The following is an 18,036-nucleotide window of genomic DNA, read 5'->3' on the forward strand; positions in this document are numbered from 1 at the left end:
TACAGCACGCACTGTATCTCGCATATTCCTGACATGGTTTGCAAAAAACGGCCATTGCATTTTTATAGCGCTCGCTCGATGGGACGTGTGATTGGCCGTTACATACCGTGAGCTAACATTGTCACATAGTTCTCCCAGTGTTAAAGCAGGCAACATAATGCTGAAGTTAGCAGCAGTTCGATATTCTAGACACCTATGTTGAGACCTTGGAACACAGGGACCCAATATTGTACCAGCAATCTCACAGGAGCTTGGCGCACTTAGCTTTGGGGTTCTCTACGTACCTGCAATATGGGAAAAAATGACGATATGGCTGGAGCGAGGTTGCACCAGCTTCGAAGTACAATCAAATCCTATTGGAAGCAGCGCCAGAAGCCCGTCAATCACGTCGATCCCAACTTCAGATATGAAGCACGCTCATGGCACAACGGAGTAGTGTTTGTTAGTTTGCTACTGTCTATCAGTAGCATATTTTGTCCAGCTAAGGATCATAGTAGATATGTAAGTTGTACGTCATTGCTTGATCAGAGCTTAGTAGTTCCCAAGGAAATCGAGCATCTTGTTGACATGCATCATCTCTGTTTCATCGAAAGGAGTGTCTTTGGAACCGTTCAAGGAGGATATGGACACCACAACTCAATTACCAGTAATCTCCCGACAAGGTCAAGACCTTACCGGCTTAATCAGGAGGAGGAAACATACCTTTGGTGGGAAATAACAATGATGCTCCAACTTGGTCTAATCCGCCCATCAAGAGGTATCTGCACCTTACCAGTTTTCTTCGTCAAGAAGCGCAACGGTTCTCTCCGAATGATCATTGGATATCGCAGGCTCAACATGATAACGATAAAAGATACTTATCCTTTACCAAAAGTCGACGAAGTACTCCGTTCCTTCGGAAACGCTCAATGGTTCACCACCCTCGATGCAGCCAGTGGTTACCGGTAGATATCAGTTGCCGAATAGAATTAATCGAGAATATTCGGTTTGTAACTCGACAAGGCACCTATGGTCGTCCTCTTTGGCCTGACGCAAGTATGTTATTGGGGAACATCAACGATACTTGCACATATCTCACAGAGTTTGCAAAACGACTTGATAATAATCTTTGGTTCATCCTAGTACGATTCTTTTTTAGATAAATGATTAACCCGTTATCATCATCACTGGTTTCAAGGATCAGATTCGTGATTTTCCATTTTCAATCCTTTGTTTCAACCTTGATCTATCAAGGTCATCCTTTATTTATCCCTGGAATTCTCGATTCCAAGGATTATCTTTGGTGCAGTGTACATTGAGAGGGCATTTATTGAACAAGAGCAGTGCACCGTAAATCTCCTGATGCCCATTCACGTTTCTGCAATTAATTTACGTTCACAATCAAAACCTTCCATTGTTGTAGGCAGGGATTTCGATATATAGTCGGCAGCAAAGGTACCATTATGCTAAAGTTATATTAACGAGTTCATGGCAATAGCATTACGATGCATGATCTTTTGATATTTATGGACTATTCTACATCACCCAGGATTACTGCTTACAGTTCCCTCAATTTAGTATGGACAAGCGACATATTTTAGCTGAAATATTCAGCAGCAGTGCCGATAGAAAATAATGTAAGAATTCTTTTGACTAAAGATAGCATTTTGCTGTAGCAATTTGTAGTGTACTGACGCCTGCTCTTCCCTTTTTGGCTTCTTCGCTCTTTTTTCCAACCTTACATTTTCAAACTATATCAAATCAAAGTGCTGTGCCTGGAAATAAACTTGCATTGACATTGGTGAATGGCAAAAAGTTATACGACAAGAGGAAAAAGGTAGAAGAAAAGTCGTAAAAAATTCCAAAAAAACGAAAAAGTATCAAGCGAACGCTTGAAACCAGGGACTAAGGGCTTGACCGGGAATCGAACCCGGGACCTCTCGCACCCTAAGCGAGAATTATACCACTAAACCATCAAGCCCTTTGCTTCTGAAGGCTTTTATTGGCAGTCATTGATAAAGCCTAAGTTAAGTCATGTGACCACACCGATTTTTCTTTTACGTTGCTTTACTCTTCCATCTCTCATATTATTTACATTTTATATGCTATTTACTTGAGTTTCGTGTATCTAAATGTATTTGTATATATGTCTCATCTACTTGATGGACGTGATCAAGATGTTTGGGCTATGGGCGAACAGGGTTGTTCTGCTGGCACCAAATCGGGTCTCTTTATTTTAGAGAGAAGCGCCCAGTTGCTAGCACTTTTGCTTTTGCATCCGACACGATCCCGGACCCTAAGCAAGGTTCCATGGTATATAAATGACACCCTGAAAGGGAATCCTTCTGACATTTCAGCAGTCCAAACGATGGAGATGATGAAGAGGAAGGAGTTGAGTCTATACTAGCAGGCGGAGGAAAGGAAGTAATATTTAACAAGCGCGTTGCAAACTGCAAAGAGCCTTTTTCTCTGAAGGTGCTGCAGTCTTCCAGCTCCCAGCAATCTTTTCGACGAATTGCATTTACTTCCCTTCACGACGGTTCTTGCAGAAAGAGCACGGCCATTTTATGAAGTCCTTGGTGAGCGAATTCCTCACGACGGATCATACATAACTGCGCAGTGAAGCACGAAGTATGACATTTTGCTGGGAATAACAGGCTGATTGCTTTTTACATTGGGAAGGAAGTATATGGTGTATATTGGGTCGCGAATTTTTAAGATGATAAAGGCATGAAGTTGCTCGAAACGTTGCATATCTCCAACTGTACAAAACCGCTAGGTTGCCAACAACGCAACATCATGCAGTGTTTTAGATGTATCCAGCAATTCGCTTAAGCAAAAATTTGATGACAGTCCAGCTTCAAGACGATCGCCACAGTTTGAACCCATCATGCTTTATTAACGTGCTGTGGTTCGTTGAATGAAAGCTTTGGTCTGCATTCCATCATCGCAAATCCTCAAGAAAGATGTGACATGCCGGAACTGGATATACTGCCAGAACATGCCAGCCGCTTCGAACCTGCTGCTGATGATGATGCGTTGTTTGTCACGACAGCATTTCCAGACAGACAACGAATCGTTGTTAAAGCAATTACTGTAATCAGCAACCGCGAAGATCTTACATACTTGGCTACTGCAGACTATAGCTGTATGAGACGCTCTGAAATATTCGATGATGTGAAGAAAACAAAAGGTGAATGAACCATGCAACACGATTTTACTAATCGTATCTATAGGCGCCGTAGATACTACCAACAATCATCCAGATAATCTGACGCGCTGGTTTAACGATGATCTTATGGAAAAAATATGACGGGAATGCGTTTTCTGGCATTTTTTTTTTCATGCCACTGCAAGAGCTATTACCCGTTCTTCGTATGCTGCTCAATAATGCCTCACAGCTCGATCAGATGTATGGATGTCGAAACAGGCAAGTGCTCAGAAACCCATTCCCATTGTGCACGCGCTATCCACAGATGTATCTCCTTGAGTAAGAATATTAAGGGACATTACTCGAAGCGACCGAGCATCGAGCAAGAATGTTGCAAGAGATCGTGAACGGTTTCTATCTTGTCGAAAGCTGTATTTTGACTCTTTGCATGACAGCTGCGGTCCCAAAGGTGTTATTCCCGGATTACTATCGAGCCGAATGGATAGAGCTTACAATTGGAAGCAGGAGCGATATAGTGCGTATGAATTGCATAGATACTGGTGCGTAAACGTAAACTGCCGTAACTTTAGTTTGTACTGGAAATAGATAACAACGTACAATGTAAGGGAATTCAACATTGTTGTCCTAAACTTGTTGGACGGGTGGGGGTGTTCTTGGAGTTCATGTACATAAAGGAATTTGCGTTCATATCTTGTTGCAAGATGAAAGATGTACCTAGTGTTTATTGGTTCTTGGTAGCAGTGGCATCGGATAGACGGCGCAAAGGCGTCCGTGTCTGACGCTGTGATCCGTTTGTTATTCGTTCGAAAACGGCCTCATTCAAAACGATGCCTTCGGTGGCAGCTCGCCGTAAATTTGTAGTGAGTTGCCGCAACTGCGCCGTGGTTGTGGCAAGGTCATCCGTCTTCTTTTTCAGTTGCTGTGATTGCGCTTCAAGTGTCTCTTCTAGCTTCTTACGCGACTCGATGGCGACAGTTTCACGTCGCCTAAGTGTCTGCACGTCTCTTTCGAGCAAAGTGATCGTCTCACGCGCCTTTTCATTTTCGGTGCGGATGGTTTTCTGCAGTTGTTTCTTTTCCAGTTTGAGAGCTGACAGTTCATCTTCCAGCTTCTTGATATATGCCTCTGCTTTGGTGCGAGACGTTTGAAAGGTATGGTTAGCCTGGGTATACTTGCGTTTCAACTCTTGATTATCAGCTGTCAACTTTTTGAGCTTGGTTTCATAGGACCGGCGCACTTCATCCACTTGGCGCGCCTCGTACGTTTTCGGCATTGATTTCCTTGGTTGCGGTGTGGCCTGTCGCAGTGACCCGCCGCGGCGTAACTGCTGCTGCTGCTGCTGCTGCTGCTGCTGCTGTTGTTGTTGTTGTTGTTGTTGTTGTTGCTGTCCTTCGAGATATTGCTTTTGCGTTTGCTCTAAATGTTCCTGCAATTCATTCAGCTTTCCTTCGTAATCGACGCGCAGTTGGGTATATTCGTCTTCTGATTTCTCAAGTTGCGCCACAAGTTCTTTTTTGACCAAAAGATCCGCCTGGACTTGATGCATCATCTTCAAGAGGTCTTTACCGCGCCGTCTATCGCCCATTGAGCCAAGCGAGTGCCGCGTAGAGCCTGCCCAACTCGATGAAAGCCGAGAGGTCGTGACAGAGTTATCAGAGTCATCTAGGAGCGAGTCGGTCCAGGAAAGCGATTCTCGTTTCGTGGATCCGTGCATTGATTGTGTCCTCGGTGCATTGTTCCAGGTAGGTACAGACTATGTATGTATCAAGTATCAGCTTTTTTCTTTGCAACTGTTGTTGCTTAACAAAGCGGGCAAATGCTTACCAATGCTTCAAGTTCATTGTCTGGATCCAAGAGCGGAGGCTCAGGCGGCGGCGGTGGTGTTCGAGACCCAGAGGTTGTGGGCATGGATGTTTCTGTAGCAGTTGAAAGATCGCTGCTATCTTTCTTTGCACATGACATTGGTACAACGGTTTCATCCTGAGGCTGTGACCAAACAAAAGAGAGATTGTTTCCGTGAGCACTAAGTAAGGTTTAGAACCAAAGGGAGGGGTTGTGGAACTAGGATTCCATTGTAACAGGTACCTGATACTCAGAAGAGTGGGCGAAGGCGATCTGCTGATGCCACGCTGACTAGAGCAGGGGATCGTCAAGGACAAATTATAACAATATAGGTAACACCAATCACTCAATTTCTCACCGTTTCATCTTCCGGAGGAGGAGGAGGAATCCAGGGCGGCGACGGATCGACACGCCGGCGAGCCGACGAAAAGAGCTTCTTTCGAACAAGCGGCACATATTTCCTTTTTTGTTGACGACGGTGATACATGCTGTGAGACGGTCTGTTGTCGTGACGACTATGACTGTGGGCTCTCAAGCAGGGCAAAGAAGCAGAGGCGTATCCGGAAGGAAAAGGCGACACCTCGTAGTAGGCCAATTGGGTCTGCGCTTCAGCCAATTGGAGTTTCAAATCTCGCACAGTTTCGCAGTATTGCTGTATCACAGGATGCGCCTCCACACGGTCTGCTGACGACTGTGCAGCCGCCGCCGCAAGAGTATCCCGCTCGCTCTGGACCTGAGCAAGCTCAGCTAGAATTTCTTGGTTTTGTTTGCGCAAGAGTGCGAAGCTGTGAGCATTGTGCTGGTTACTCAGAATAGACACTTGCATCTCCAGTTGGGCAATCCGCGTGCGCAGGCAACTCAGCTTCTCGGCGCTATCCTCGAATTCACTGTTTACAAGGACAACATTCTGAATGCTGCGTGCCCGGCTTGCATATTCCAGAGTGTTACAGGTTTTCATATAGTCAGCTGCTGCAGGACTGATACAGGCTAACACCAGCGTGTAGCTATTACCGCCAAGGCTATCTTGCAAGAGCTGCGTCAGATTACTATCATGATAAGGAACATTGAACCGCCGCGATTCATCGGCTAGAGCGGAAACAACGCTGCCCAAAGCGAGCAAACCAGCGTTGATCGATATTCCCTCTTTGCTATCACCAGCAGCGTTGCAAGATGGCTTGAGCTAACACAGCCTTGCATTAGATTTACATGGAAAACGAAAGTCTCGTATAGTATTTCTGTCTCCTTATCGACAGTAATGTTTACCCTTTCACAACCAGCGAGATCAACAAACTGAAATTTTGAAACCAGCTGCCGCCGCGACTCGTCTGCATCTGTAATCTGCTGTTTTAAGACTGCTGTGAAAATTGCGTGCGATTGAGATGAGCCTGTTGAGCTCGTCGCCCTAACTGCTGCACCTTTTCTTAAAAGGCTTGATTGAAAAGATCACAGTTAGTAGCCACGATAACTACGAGCGGATCGGCGACCCTCCCCCCTGTATCTAGGTTATTTACCTTAAAAGTTCCTCCGAATTGTGTACATGTTCCTGATGCACGCCGTCTACATCAATGATGCCATATGCATTTTGCCTTAATCTTGGATAGCTTTTGCTGCTGCTGCTGCTGTGAGGCGCCAGCAAGTCCTTGATATCGTCATTGTACAACTCTAGAAAGGATACAGCAACTTGGAAATCTCTTTTTCTTTCCAAGCTTCCCAGATTGTCAAACAGATGGATTGCAAACCTTTGCACAATTCCTAGACGAGCGATAGATACCATTGGATTTGTATTTGTGCATTCAAGTCAACCCAATGTTCCGCTTGATCGTTGCACCTATGCAGCGCTGCTTCTCTTTATCTCTTTCCCCCCTCTCTATATTTCTTTTTCTACCCCAACATGGGCACTTGTGGTTTTCCCTGTCTCTCGTTCTCTCTCTCTCCCCCCGCGCACCGAGCTAATTACCATTTTCACTGTCTGCAGCCGTGCCTAGAGTGTACGTTTTCCCGGATCCTGTGTGCCTAAAATTCCCGTCCTTTCCATTCAGTCGTGGGTACTCTACTACAAAATTCTCGGCGACGGTCGTTCCATTTTACCCGTAAGCAAGGATGGATGCATTGTTTCTACGATGACAAAAGTCAATAATAGATGTCACAGTTTCCTTGAAGATAATGGACCGATAATGGACCAATACTGTACCCTTCCAGGAAGCGCTGCAAGAGAGGGGCAACACTCACGTCAAACACAGTCTGCTGAGTTGCTGCGGGAGTATAAACTTGGTCAAAGCTAAAAGTATGTTCGTTGCCTAGGACGATTTGCCGCTCGTCCTCCAGGATTGCGATGCATTCGCCCTCATTGCCGCTCTGCTCTCTTTCTGACAATGGCCTCACACGTACGGCCACTCTTTGGAAAAACTCAAGTCTTAATGTAAAATAGATACAGGTATTTGCAGCTTGTACCTATTTACCTAACGGCGGTCGTTGCCATGGTTATTTCAATTACGTGGTATGACCGGATCGCTCGAGGGAGCTTGTCAACCTGGCACCTCCCCTCAGGCATTTTCTCAATTATCTCTGAACGGCGCTTCAATTCAGCCAATTACATCAAGCTAGAAGGCTCGAGCTTGTCTGAAGTATTACACGATTGAGTATACAACGCAGACTTCGTTAGAAATGATGTATCGAGCTCGTGCATTTGCAGTGATACATGCAGATGAATCATGTAGTGGACCAGTATAATAAAAATCGTAAAAATTTAATCTATCTTTACATACTGTAAAGTGTGCCAAGAACAGAATAAGAGGAGCGCAGTGCCATGCATATTCCATGGGCTACTTTGCGACTGGAGCTGGATGTTCTTTCCCATTTTGCTGCAGATCTCATCACTGTGATTTGTGCGTGTTTTTGCGCTGATCATTTGAATGGTATAATTATTCTGGCAACAACGATAATTACAGGCTTGCACATCAATTGATGCTATATGTAGCGTCAGTTATACTTTTGGTCAAGAGTTCAGCATCTCATGTCCTACATCACTGCGGCGCACCCACTTTAGAAACATATAGACTTATTTTCATCTTCTCGTCATCTCAGTCGAAGAAAACGCTCCCTGTCTCTCTTCTGGTAGTTGGAGGGATCTGCTCAAGCAAGCAGCTGTGTGAGGCAATTTTGGCAAGGGGAATGGGGTGCAATTTTTCCTCCCTGGCTCCCTCGTCTCCCCGTATGTGTGTGCTTCTTTCACAGTGGGTGGTCTCCGCTCTCTCGAAACAAACAGAAGGAAAAGAAAGTCCGCAATGTTGAGCCTCTTTCAATCACGTTCTGTGTGTTACCATCTGCAATGTTCCAGGCCCTGGTGGAGGCGGGGGTACAAGTCGCTGTCGCCTGGATCGGGTCCACAACCTCACCCCCACGCTCGCATGGATTTTCCCTCTTTGTCATCATGCCGATGCACAGCACATGAGAGCGAGTAAGAGTCTCCAATCTTATAAAATCTGCGGGCGATCAACCCTCATTTTGCTCCTCTTTCCCTTACTCACCACAACAATGCTCGCCACTTCATCCGTCATGATCGAATCTCGTGCCGACAGCAGTAACGCTCGTCGACACTCGTTCTCATCCTTCATGCGACATTTGCTCTTTCTAATGTCGCCCTCGTCTTCCAATGGACATAACGATGCAGCCTCCTCCTCCTCGTCTTCATCATCCTCATCAAATTCATCGCCAAACGGCCCATCCGATAAATCAAAAACGGACAATAGCCTATTCCTTGAAATGTACTTTTCATTTCCGGCCCTCGAAGATCCCGAGTCCGAGACCAATTCCATCAACCACTGCGCTGTAGAGCAACGTGCATCGTCGTCCAACTTTATGTACGGCTCCAACACTGTTCTTTGCTAAACTCGTCGTATCCTTGGAGACACGACTTTTTGCTTGTCACTGCATCGCCCATCATCTTCTCTTGCTCATCTCTTTTATCTTCATGTTCATATTCCATTATGTATCCTCTGCTGTCAACCTGCAGAGATCGGCCTGTACAATAGTAACTTGTCTTCTTCTTCTTTACTATCTCTCTCGCTCTTCTCTTCTCATCATACGCATTTACATCTCTTTATTAGCGAGAGAAACTCTTTCATATGTTATTTGCTCTCCTCGCCTTCCCATTTTCTACGCTATTTATGTTGCCTAGTAACAGCAACAACAAAGAAGAAAAAAGATCTATCTCTTTCATATGTAAATCATCTACTACGCATGTAAAACATCTTCCTCTTCTTTTCTTTTCATCTGCTCATTAAAGCTGCATACCCAAATCCATTTTAGATTTCTTTTTAACGATTCTAATGGCTTGCATCTCATATTTGTCTGCATGCGTTCTAGGGGCCCGACGGACGAAAAAATTTTTCAACAGCAGTGCTTATTGTTCGGAGTGGGTGTGTGTGTGTGCGTAGCTAGATTAGTTGTTGACGTGACAGGATCACCATTGTCATTGCCGAGACGTGATCCTGCCGGGGTCGATCTTTTTGATGATGACGCTTTCTTTCTCTTTTTTCATATGCAACGGAACCGCGCCATCTTTACCTGATGGTTGTCATCGTTGTCGTCGTCGTCGGATTACCGGCTTTTCTAAAATTGGCTTGTCCCGGGAACTTGTTGCAAAGATTTTAGCCGCTGGTGGAGATAAACGTCGCCATTGTCATTTTTTTCCAAGCACACACGCACACACGCGGGCGCATGCTTCTTTTCATCACCTCTCCCCCCAATCGGGCTTTTCCTTTTTCATCCAGTCTGTTGTCCACAGTCTCCAAGCAAACAAAGACATAAAGACGTGGACAGCTGTGAGAAACAAACGTGGTGGTGGTGAATTTAATGTTGGTATTGCCGCTGTTATCCACTGTGGTGTCTACAAACTTTAGGTTCTTCCATTGTTACCCACGAATTGACCGTAATTCCTTGTTAGAATGATGTAATTGGGGCTGGCCTGCTGCTGAAATGAAAGGATGGGGAATTGGATGCGACGAAAAAACTCAGGCAGTTTAGTGCTTAACAGGTTGCAAAAGCTTCTTACTTACAGATGCCGATACTATAAATAGTTAAAATCGTCCTCTCTCATTACAACGACAGATGTCCTTTCACTCCATGCCACTTGTCATTCACAGCTGGCCAACCTGCAATTTTGCTTAGTTCAAGAGAAAACTTCGAAAGATCTGCATATGATGTCTATCGAAAAACCAGATGAAATCCTTTTGCCCCATATCTAATAGATGATCGAGCATTATGTTGGAGCCGTTGGCTGCCATGATGACCTAGCTGCTCATCGTTGTGATAATTTATTTCTGATAATATTTATGGCACATTCCGCTGGTGTGTAGGCTATTCGGGAATATTTGGTACCTTGCACACACACTGATTTCAGCTGATGGCACCCACCCAAAACTTACAAATGCAATAAACTTTGCCTCGGAGATAACTATACTGAGGCCCTCCATAGCAGACGATTGGATGATGCAACATAGTTGAATATACCACCGAGGAGGAGGCGACTTACATCCGCTTTAAGCTTATTGCAATCGCGCGAAATTCGCCACGGTGGAACGTATCCATTAGAAAATGTCCGTCGTCCACATACGTGCCGACAAGGCTTGACTAGTTGTTAATTGATCCGACGAGTATGTAAAAGTGATCACGAGCGTCAAAACGGCCGTTCAATTCCTACCAGCAAGCTCCATCGATAGCGCATATGCATTGTGAAAGTACCTGACGAAAGTGGCAAGGCAATTGGGGGTGAGTGTATGACTTGGCACCTATTGTAAGATGAAGACGACAGATTGGACCGATCTGTCCGTATGTATATACTGGCAACTTTCTCACTACTGCTGTACTTGGGTACACGGTCCAAGGAGCACAAAATTACCTGTTCCCCCACCCAGCCCCGGACGACGGTAGCGTCAAATGGTTAAAGAGAAAGAGTTGCACACAGAATGGCAGAGAGAGTGGGAGAGCGTGTGTGTGAGGAGACAGATTACAAATACCAATAACCTTGATTACTTCCGAGTCCTTGTGAATGCCATTCGCAAAATTGTATATAGTTCACTCATCACATGCGCTATTTTTTGCGTCATAGCTTATTCCATGATCGCTAGTCAATGCCGCATGCGGTCAAATGGTATTCAGCAATACAACAAGCATTTAACCAGTAAAATGCAAAAGTAACCATGGCGACAGGAATTCTCAATTTCATCTACTCTTACAACTATTCTATTCCTTCTCCAGCAAAAAGGGAATTAAAATCATTTGCGAGAATCTTTTGAAGCCTTGCTAAATTTTGTACATATGTATTATTATTTACTCTTGGTGACAAGCGTAGCATTTATGTTATGTCATTTATGCACTGCTGCAAAATGCATGTCGGTCATTTAGGGCAGATAGCCAGGTTACCAAGAGAGCACACATCAGAGTATCCGGTCTGATCAATTTGGACGCATAATTAAAGTTCTCCGAGCGCAGCATATGTCATGTCGTGTGTGGCAAAGCAAGCAGCAGAGTTCTATCTTTTGCAGCGATGACGATCTTGTCATACACCGTTTCGTTTAGAATTTTCAGATTATTTCTCGCCCGTTCTCATTTGCTAAACAGTTTAAAGGAATATTATGCACACTGAGCGGTTGCTAGATCAATATTTACATGCATCATGTTGATGGGCGCTGCCAACGACAAGAACTAGGACGTGACGCATGTATCTCCATGTATGCCAATTTGGAATTCTCCTTGTACTCTTGCGAGTCTACCTATACTTTGCATACCGCCGCTGCAACCCCGTGACCGTCTCCAAAGCTGCTCGGCTTGGCTGCATCCATAAAGTAATCCACTTTACTGCTAGTAGTTGCGTTTATTCACCTCACTCATTTTGCAAGCATACTTAACAAGTGAATTTTTCGTCACTGCACTGATAAATGGACCGGTTACTGTATATCAAATTCAAGGAATAAAGCATAATACATTCTTGTGCTTACTCTTCCCCACTTGCATCTTTGATCCCAATATACTGTATGCATCGCGAAAATCCCAGTCGCTTCATGTGGAGAAAATATGCGGCTGATAAACTTTCTCCCTACAACCGTTTAATGATAGAGCACCGCGGATTCAGAGCTTGAACCGTGCGTTTGACTGAAATATTGCAGATGTTAAGTTGTCATGCCGGCTACTGTTGGCTCAAAGGAAGTGAGTAACTCGTACAATGATCGTTTCGTCACTGAGAATTCATCTGCTCACAAGAAAGGTGTCATGTGGATACCAGGAAAACCAAAAGGGATCGTCAGCCCTGGTGCGTGCGTGGGAAGGCCCGCATTTTCTCAAGAACCCTCCCGCGCATCTCCTCCTCTGACTTTAGCTTCATATGGATGGAACGGAGCACTATACGACGTAATGGAGGGTAGAATAGAGATTTGCTCTTTTTAGGGTAATTGAGCGCACTCTGACGCTGTTCTCTTTATACTTTCCCATTCATTCTGAGTACACAATTACACAAAGACCAAGTAAAATCTACTAGAAATAATGTTTTCTTTTTTTTTTTTCTTTGGGGCGGTCAATGTAGGCACAGAGAAGGAGGGGTTTAGCTACTACGTGGCTCCTGGAAAGAAGATTCTCGCTCAGCTGCTTCCACCAAATCCTTGGTCATCTCATCCTTAATTGATGTCCCTTCAGGGGAAGGCTTGTCGTCGTTGTTCAGGTTTGTTGGCTTATTGATAGACTTGTAGATAGACAACGCCTGCAAACGATAGTTTAGTGAGGTTTGCCCTCCATCACGCATAATCGCTCAACCTTCTTTGTATTACCTGTGCGACCATTGATGCGGCGTCGTTGGCAGAAGCAGGGACAATCATGGTAGTGCCCTCCTTGGCCATCTTGCCAAATGCTTCCACATACTTTTCAGCAACAGTCATTGAGACTGCATCTCTGCCGTTGGCACGACCAATTGCTTCAGCAACCTTTTCAATGCCCTGCGCTGCGGCGCGCGCGCGCAGCAGGATAGCCTCAGCTTCACCGGCAGCTCGGTTGATCTGCTCAGCCTTGTCTGCTTCAGATGCTAAAATCGTTGCTTGCTTGCGACCTTCCGCTACATTGATTGCTGCCTGTCTAGCACCTTCGGACTCGAGAATCTGCGCACGCTTTGTACGCTCCGCAGATACTTGCTGATGCATAGATTCTACAACCTTGGCTGGAGGATGGATATCTCGGATTTCGTATCTAAGGCATCGGATACCCCAGTCTTCCGCTGCAGAGTTGATAGCATCCACGATGTTGGCATTGAGGTGGGCACGCTCTGCTAGTGTTCGATCGAGTGTCATTTGTCCAATTTCAGCGCGCATTGTCGTTTGAGCTAACTGGGTAATGGCAAACTCTGCATCTTCTACTCCGTAAGATGCCTTGAGCGGATCAATGATCCTAAAGTATAGAACGCCATCCAACTCCAACGTGACATTGTCTTTTAAAGTCAATACAAACAGCATCGCACATTGATTTCTCAACATGTACCTTGTGTAATCGCACTTTGGCTAGGAACCTCGATTGCCGTCTCCTTCAAACTTTTCACATACTTTATACGATCAATGAATGGTACGATAATGTTGAGACCAGGTTCAAGCAAGCGATAAAACTTGCCCATGCGTTCGACGATCCAGGCTTCTTGTTGAGGTACAAACTTGATAATCTTTTTTTTATCCCATCATCAAGAGCAAAAAAGAGAGAGAAGAGTCTCAATGTCGACAGTTACTGGTAAGCAAGAATAACTCTTGAAGGGACTAACCGTGTTCCTGGGTAACGATTTACGTTCGGTACCTCCCCAGCCGCTTGATCCTGCCGATCCAAACGGTGCTGAACCGTAAGAGTCATAATCGCTGTTGTAGCCATAGTTGCTGTAGAAAGCAACGCGTTGCGAGACCGGTGCCTGTTGCAAGGTTCAAAGTTAGGGACGGACTAATCACTAAACGCAAGCTGCAAAACGTACGACGGCAACAATGCGACCTAGCAATGCTTTTCGACAAGCTCGCAAGTGTGCTGTGGAGGATAAAGTCAAGCCTTTGGTTCTTATGACTGGAAGCATTGTTTTGTGTGTATCGAGATGCAAAAGGACAAGGCTGCGTGGTCGTGTCGCCGTCAATGCGTCGTATTTACAGGCCCGAACTTTACAATCGGACGACTCTTGACTCAAACGAAAAACGCATAGTCACCGTATTCACCCATATGTCGTGTCGCGCTAACAGCAAATAATAAGTCATAGATCGTATTCTAGCAGCCATGAAACCATCGACATCCGTTCTTTCCACTGGACACTTTTGATTTGATATATATTTCAATCAACAATTCACATACCGTCCAAGATCCATGATATGTGCATGTCTAATATCTCACCGGGGCGGAGCAAATCACTAGGAGACATCCTGAATACAAAGAATTTAGAAAAGTCAACCCATTCTTACAGAGTAGGACTAGATGGAATAAGCGGGAGCCAGTTTTGGATGCGCATTGGCGACGACCTAATGGAAAAAGTATTGCCTTCTACTCTCCCGAAAAAACCATTTATCCGTAATCTCGCTTAGATCACTTTTGATTAGCGAGTGAATTGATTTTCACGTATTTGAAGGCTGTCTTTTCCCGGCAATCAGAGAATGGCACATGGCATCTGGTTTGCCAGTCAGTGTTATCATGTGTTGATGTCGTCGCCGTTGTTATTTACTGATTCAGTCAGGCTCCCCCTGAAAATTATTACCAGGGAACTGTCAGTGACAAAGTGGAGACAGAGGACATGGCGCCACTTTTTTGCTAGAACAGAATGTCCTCGACGGTGAAACATCTACTCCAGCCTATGAAATGATTGGAAAGTTTCGGTGAATTCGCGCATCACAGATTGTCAGAAAAATGGCATTTGCGGGGCACACACGATGATTTTCATGCCGTAAGCCAAATTCTCGATCTGAATGTAAACCCGCTTGAGATAATGTGCGAATAATCATTACCGTTTCGTGACTGAACCAAGGTCTGGATTAATTCACAATGCTATTGTGAGCAAATAACTACAAAATCGATGGTGCTTGCAAGTAGCAACAGCCAATGTAATGGGCAGAGGCATTGGATACATTGCCATGGAAACTTTTCTCCACATTGGCGGACTTTGCACCCGCGTGTCGCTTACTAACGGCATTTCCTTAGAAACCCGCTTTCAAAATAAGATAAACCGTTGTAATATTCTTTGCAACCTTCTCTCTCCAGGCCTTCCTTTCTTCCCCCTCTCACTCTCCTCCTTCTCGCAATGTCTAACAACGTACCGACCAAGTTTCCGGACCTTAAGCCGCGTGGTCCTGGCGGCGATCTTCTCTTGGCTGCTGAGCGCGCAAAGGCTACCTTTGACGTCAAGGAGCTGTCAAAGTTCATGTATACCGAGCAATGGCTCAACAAAATGTACAAGGTCCTCGAAGTCATTGAGAACGAGCCCGCTTTTGACAAGACCAACCGCTACTTTGAAAGCCGCAAAGAAAGAATTGCCTCTTCTCTCTGGAAAGACAAGCGTCTCGTCGAACTTGTTCGGTAATGCATTGCTGAAATCGATAATAGATATCCACAGAATTCCATGTATTGACAAAAATACTTTTTTTTTTTCATCAGTGAACACAACTGGGACGAGACTGACACTCAGATTGCCAACTTTTTGTACGATCAATCGACTCCTGTAAGTCTTCAGCATAAATGATTGTCCGAGAAACATGTAACTGATATTTGGGTATTGTACATACAGTTCAGTCTTCACTACACCATGTTCATCCCTACCTTGAAGAACCAGACGACCGATGAACAAAAGAAGCTGTTCCTTGAGCCTGCACTGAGACATGAGATTATCGGTTGCTATGCACAGACAGAGGTAAAACAATCAACATCATACAATACCAGCCTAGATAAGAGGACTAAAGTAAACGCTCTGAAAGATTGGACACGGATCCAACGTCCAAGGTTTGGAAACAACTGCCACTTACATTAACGAGACCAACGAATTCGAGATTCATTCGCCTACACTTACTGCTTCCAAATGGTGGATTGGCGGTCTTGGCAAGGCTGCCAACCACGCCATTGTCATGGCTCGCCTTATCCTCAACGGCAAAGACTATGGCCCGCATCCTTTCTGCGTTCAGATCCGTAGCCTTGAAGACCACCGTCCCTTGCCAGGCATCACTGTTGGCGATATCGGTCCCAAGTTCGGTTTCAACTCTGTTGATAACGGTTTCATCATGTTCAACCACTACCGCGTGCCGCACGTTGCCTTCTTGGCCAAGTACTCTCAAGTAAAGCCTGGCACCGGCGAGTACGTGAAACCACCCAACGCAAAGTTATCCTATGGAACCATGGTCTTCGTCCGTGCCAACTTGGTCATGGGTAAGTGACGATGATGATCAGATAACAATGGACACATGGATGGGAAAACGCTGAATGCCTTCTTCGTTACTCAGGTGTCAGAGCGGCTATCTCCAGGGCTGTTACCATTGCGACACGCTACTCTGCTATCCGACAGCAGTTTGTTGATGCTGCCAATCCGCACAAGTGGAACAACAAGGTCGTTGAAACTCCTGTCTTGGATTACACGATGCAGCAGTACCGTCTTTTGCCAACCATTGCTACCGCTTACGCTTGCTTCTTCACTGGCCGTGAAATGCTCCGTCTATACGACTTGAACCAGCAAGAGATGCAAAAGGGTAACTTTAACCTGCTTGCCGACCTTCATGCCAGTTCCTCTGGTCTCAAGAGCTTGACCACCACCATGGCTGTGGAAGCTATCGAGGACTGCCGTCGTGCCTGCGGTGGCCACGGTTATAGCATGTTCTCTGGCCTTGGTCTGTTCTACCAAGACTACCTTCCCAATGTCACCTGGGAAGGTGATAACTACATCTTGACGCAGCAAACCGCGCGCTACCTCCTCAAGACTTACCGCAACGTTGTAGCTGGCAAGGCTGTTCCTTCCGAATACAACCAAACGATCAACTACCTCACTCAATATCTTCAAAACCCTAACGCCAAGTGCCCTGCCACTTCTCCAGCCGACTTTATGAACCCTGAATTGATCCTTTCTGCCTTTGGTTTCCGCGCCGCTTACGGCATCGCTCAAGTTGCTCGTCTGATTGACGTCGAAGGCCGCACTTGGAACTCGATGCTTGTCGAGATCAACCGTATCTCTCGTGCCCACTGCCAATACATGCTTGTCCGCAACTTCATCGTTGTTCTCCAGAACGACAATGAGCTTGCCAAGCCCGAGAACAAGCCTATCCTTCAAGTTTTGCGCACCATGGCTGCCCTCTTTGCTTTGCACACCATGGAGAAGGAGCTTGCTGAATTCTTGATCTCCGGCTACATTTCCTCCGAACAGAGCGTCCTCCTCAAGAAGCAAGTCATTGCTCTCTTGGAAGAGCTTCGTCCTAACGCTGTTCCTCTCGTAGACGCCTTTGCTTTACCTGACTACTACCTCCACTCTGCCCTCGGTCGCTACGACGGAAAGGTCTACGAAACATACACCAAGATGGCTGAGCGCGAGCCGCTTAACCAGACCTTGGTTGTTGATGAATACGACCAGTTCATCAAGCCTTTGATCCACAATGGTCTCAAGAAGTCTGCTGGCGGCTTGGAGGTTGCAAAGATCTAAATACACTAGCTGATCATTGATACCTTTTCCTCTCTCTTGTTTTTACTGCAGAATTGCTTCTTTTTCTCTCTCTTAACCTTGTCTTTTTTTCTTCCCTTCCTTGCAATGTAACATATAGCTCTAGAATACGTCCTCTAGAATACACATAGAGAAATCTTCGGCGCAATGATGTATCACGATATGTAAATGCAGTGTAAATTTCTTTGTAGGGACAAAACAGTCGCCATTGTCGGGGATTAGGGCTTCTGTCTTTGTGTATAACTGTTGCGTTACATTTATTCCGTGCCTTTCAAGCTATAGCAAGTAGGTAGATAGACAGGCGATATATGTTCTTTTGCGCTCTCGTTGTAAAAAAATCATTGTTGTTCGTCAATGT

The 18,036-nt window shown here is 45.4% G+C and overlaps 9 protein-coding genes and 1 non-coding gene across 10 annotated transcripts; 5 read left to right on the forward strand and 5 right to left on the reverse strand.

Annotated features, from left to right (window-relative positions):
- Positions 1 to 291: 291 nt before the first annotated feature.
- VTP01DRAFT_8335 (uncharacterized protein) lies at positions 292 to 948 on the forward strand (the record flags this gene model as incomplete). Its single annotated transcript, XM_069387445.1, has 1 exon — positions 292 to 948. The coding sequence occupies one exon, from the start codon at positions 292 to 294 to the stop codon at positions 946 to 948; it is 657 nt and encodes a 218-aa protein (XP_069241213.1).
- Positions 949 to 1,888: 940 nt separating this feature from the next.
- Positions 1,889 to 1,960, reverse strand: VTP01DRAFT_t38. The gene has a single exon. It is a non-coding gene; the product is annotated as a tRNA-Pro (tRNA).
- A 992-nt stretch (positions 1,961 to 2,952) lies between these two features.
- On the forward strand, positions 2,953 to 3,224 carry VTP01DRAFT_8336 (uncharacterized protein; the record flags this gene model as incomplete). Its single annotated transcript, XM_069387446.1, has 2 exons — positions 2,953 to 3,156; positions 3,216 to 3,224. The coding sequence occupies 2 exons, from the start codon at positions 2,953 to 2,955 to the stop codon at positions 3,222 to 3,224; spliced, it is 213 nt and encodes a 70-aa protein (XP_069241214.1).
- Positions 3,225 to 3,488: 264 nt separating this feature from the next.
- On the reverse strand, positions 3,489 to 3,768 carry VTP01DRAFT_8337 (uncharacterized protein; the record flags this gene model as incomplete). The annotated part of the gene is made up of 2 exons (XM_069387447.1): positions 3,489 to 3,585; positions 3,644 to 3,768. The coding sequence occupies 2 exons, from the start codon at positions 3,766 to 3,768 to the stop codon at positions 3,489 to 3,491; spliced, it is 222 nt and encodes a 73-aa protein (XP_069241215.1).
- A 104-nt stretch (positions 3,769 to 3,872) lies between these two features.
- VTP01DRAFT_8338 (uncharacterized protein) lies at positions 3,873 to 5,059 on the reverse strand (the record flags this gene model as incomplete). The annotated part of the gene is made up of 2 exons (XM_069387448.1): positions 3,873 to 4,904; positions 4,976 to 5,059. The coding sequence occupies 2 exons, from the start codon at positions 5,057 to 5,059 to the stop codon at positions 3,873 to 3,875; spliced, it is 1,116 nt and encodes a 371-aa protein (XP_069241216.1).
- A 67-nt stretch (positions 5,060 to 5,126) lies between these two features.
- On the reverse strand, positions 5,127 to 7,472 carry VTP01DRAFT_8339 (uncharacterized protein; the record flags this gene model as incomplete). Its single annotated transcript, XM_069387449.1, has 9 exons — positions 5,127 to 5,174; positions 5,237 to 5,284; positions 5,352 to 6,173; positions 6,257 to 6,422; positions 6,505 to 6,655; positions 6,951 to 7,006; positions 7,082 to 7,108; positions 7,185 to 7,388; positions 7,453 to 7,472. 9 exons carry the CDS (start codon positions 7,470 to 7,472, stop codon positions 5,127 to 5,129), a joined length of 1,542 nt encoding a protein of 513 aa, XP_069241217.1.
- A 1,055-nt stretch (positions 7,473 to 8,527) lies between these two features.
- Positions 8,528 to 8,881, forward strand: VTP01DRAFT_8340 (uncharacterized protein; the record flags this gene model as incomplete). Its single annotated transcript, XM_069387451.1, has 1 exon — positions 8,528 to 8,881. The coding sequence occupies one exon, from the start codon at positions 8,528 to 8,530 to the stop codon at positions 8,879 to 8,881; it is 354 nt and encodes a 117-aa protein (XP_069241218.1).
- An 82-nt stretch (positions 8,882 to 8,963) lies between these two features.
- On the forward strand, positions 8,964 to 9,276 carry VTP01DRAFT_8341 (uncharacterized protein; the record flags this gene model as incomplete). Its single annotated transcript, XM_069387452.1, has 2 exons — positions 8,964 to 9,023; positions 9,100 to 9,276. 2 exons carry the CDS (start codon positions 8,964 to 8,966, stop codon positions 9,274 to 9,276), a joined length of 237 nt encoding a protein of 78 aa, XP_069241219.1.
- Positions 9,277 to 12,590: 3,314 nt separating this feature from the next.
- On the reverse strand, positions 12,591 to 14,081 carry VTP01DRAFT_8342 (uncharacterized protein; the record flags this gene model as incomplete). Its single annotated transcript, XM_069387453.1, has 5 exons — positions 12,591 to 12,746; positions 12,814 to 13,463; positions 13,514 to 13,688; positions 13,785 to 13,925; positions 13,986 to 14,081. 5 exons carry the CDS (start codon positions 14,079 to 14,081, stop codon positions 12,591 to 12,593), a joined length of 1,218 nt encoding a protein of 405 aa, XP_069241220.1.
- A 1,206-nt stretch (positions 14,082 to 15,287) lies between these two features.
- VTP01DRAFT_8343 (uncharacterized protein) lies at positions 15,288 to 17,660 on the forward strand (the record flags this gene model as incomplete). The annotated part of the gene is made up of 5 exons (XM_069387454.1): positions 15,288 to 15,562; positions 15,641 to 15,704; positions 15,771 to 15,893; positions 15,958 to 16,402; positions 16,477 to 17,660. The coding sequence occupies 5 exons, from the start codon at positions 15,288 to 15,290 to the stop codon at positions 17,658 to 17,660; spliced, it is 2,091 nt and encodes a 696-aa protein (XP_069241221.1).
- Positions 17,661 to 18,036: the final 376 nt, after the last annotated feature.

This window comes from Rhizomucor pusillus, assembly GCF_041956525.1.
Source record: "Rhizomucor pusillus strain CBS 183.67 unplaced genomic scaffold VTP01scaffold_5, whole genome shotgun sequence".
In the NCBI taxonomy this organism is placed as follows: Eukaryota; Fungi; Mucoromycota; class Mucoromycetes; order Mucorales; family Lichtheimiaceae; genus Rhizomucor; species Rhizomucor pusillus.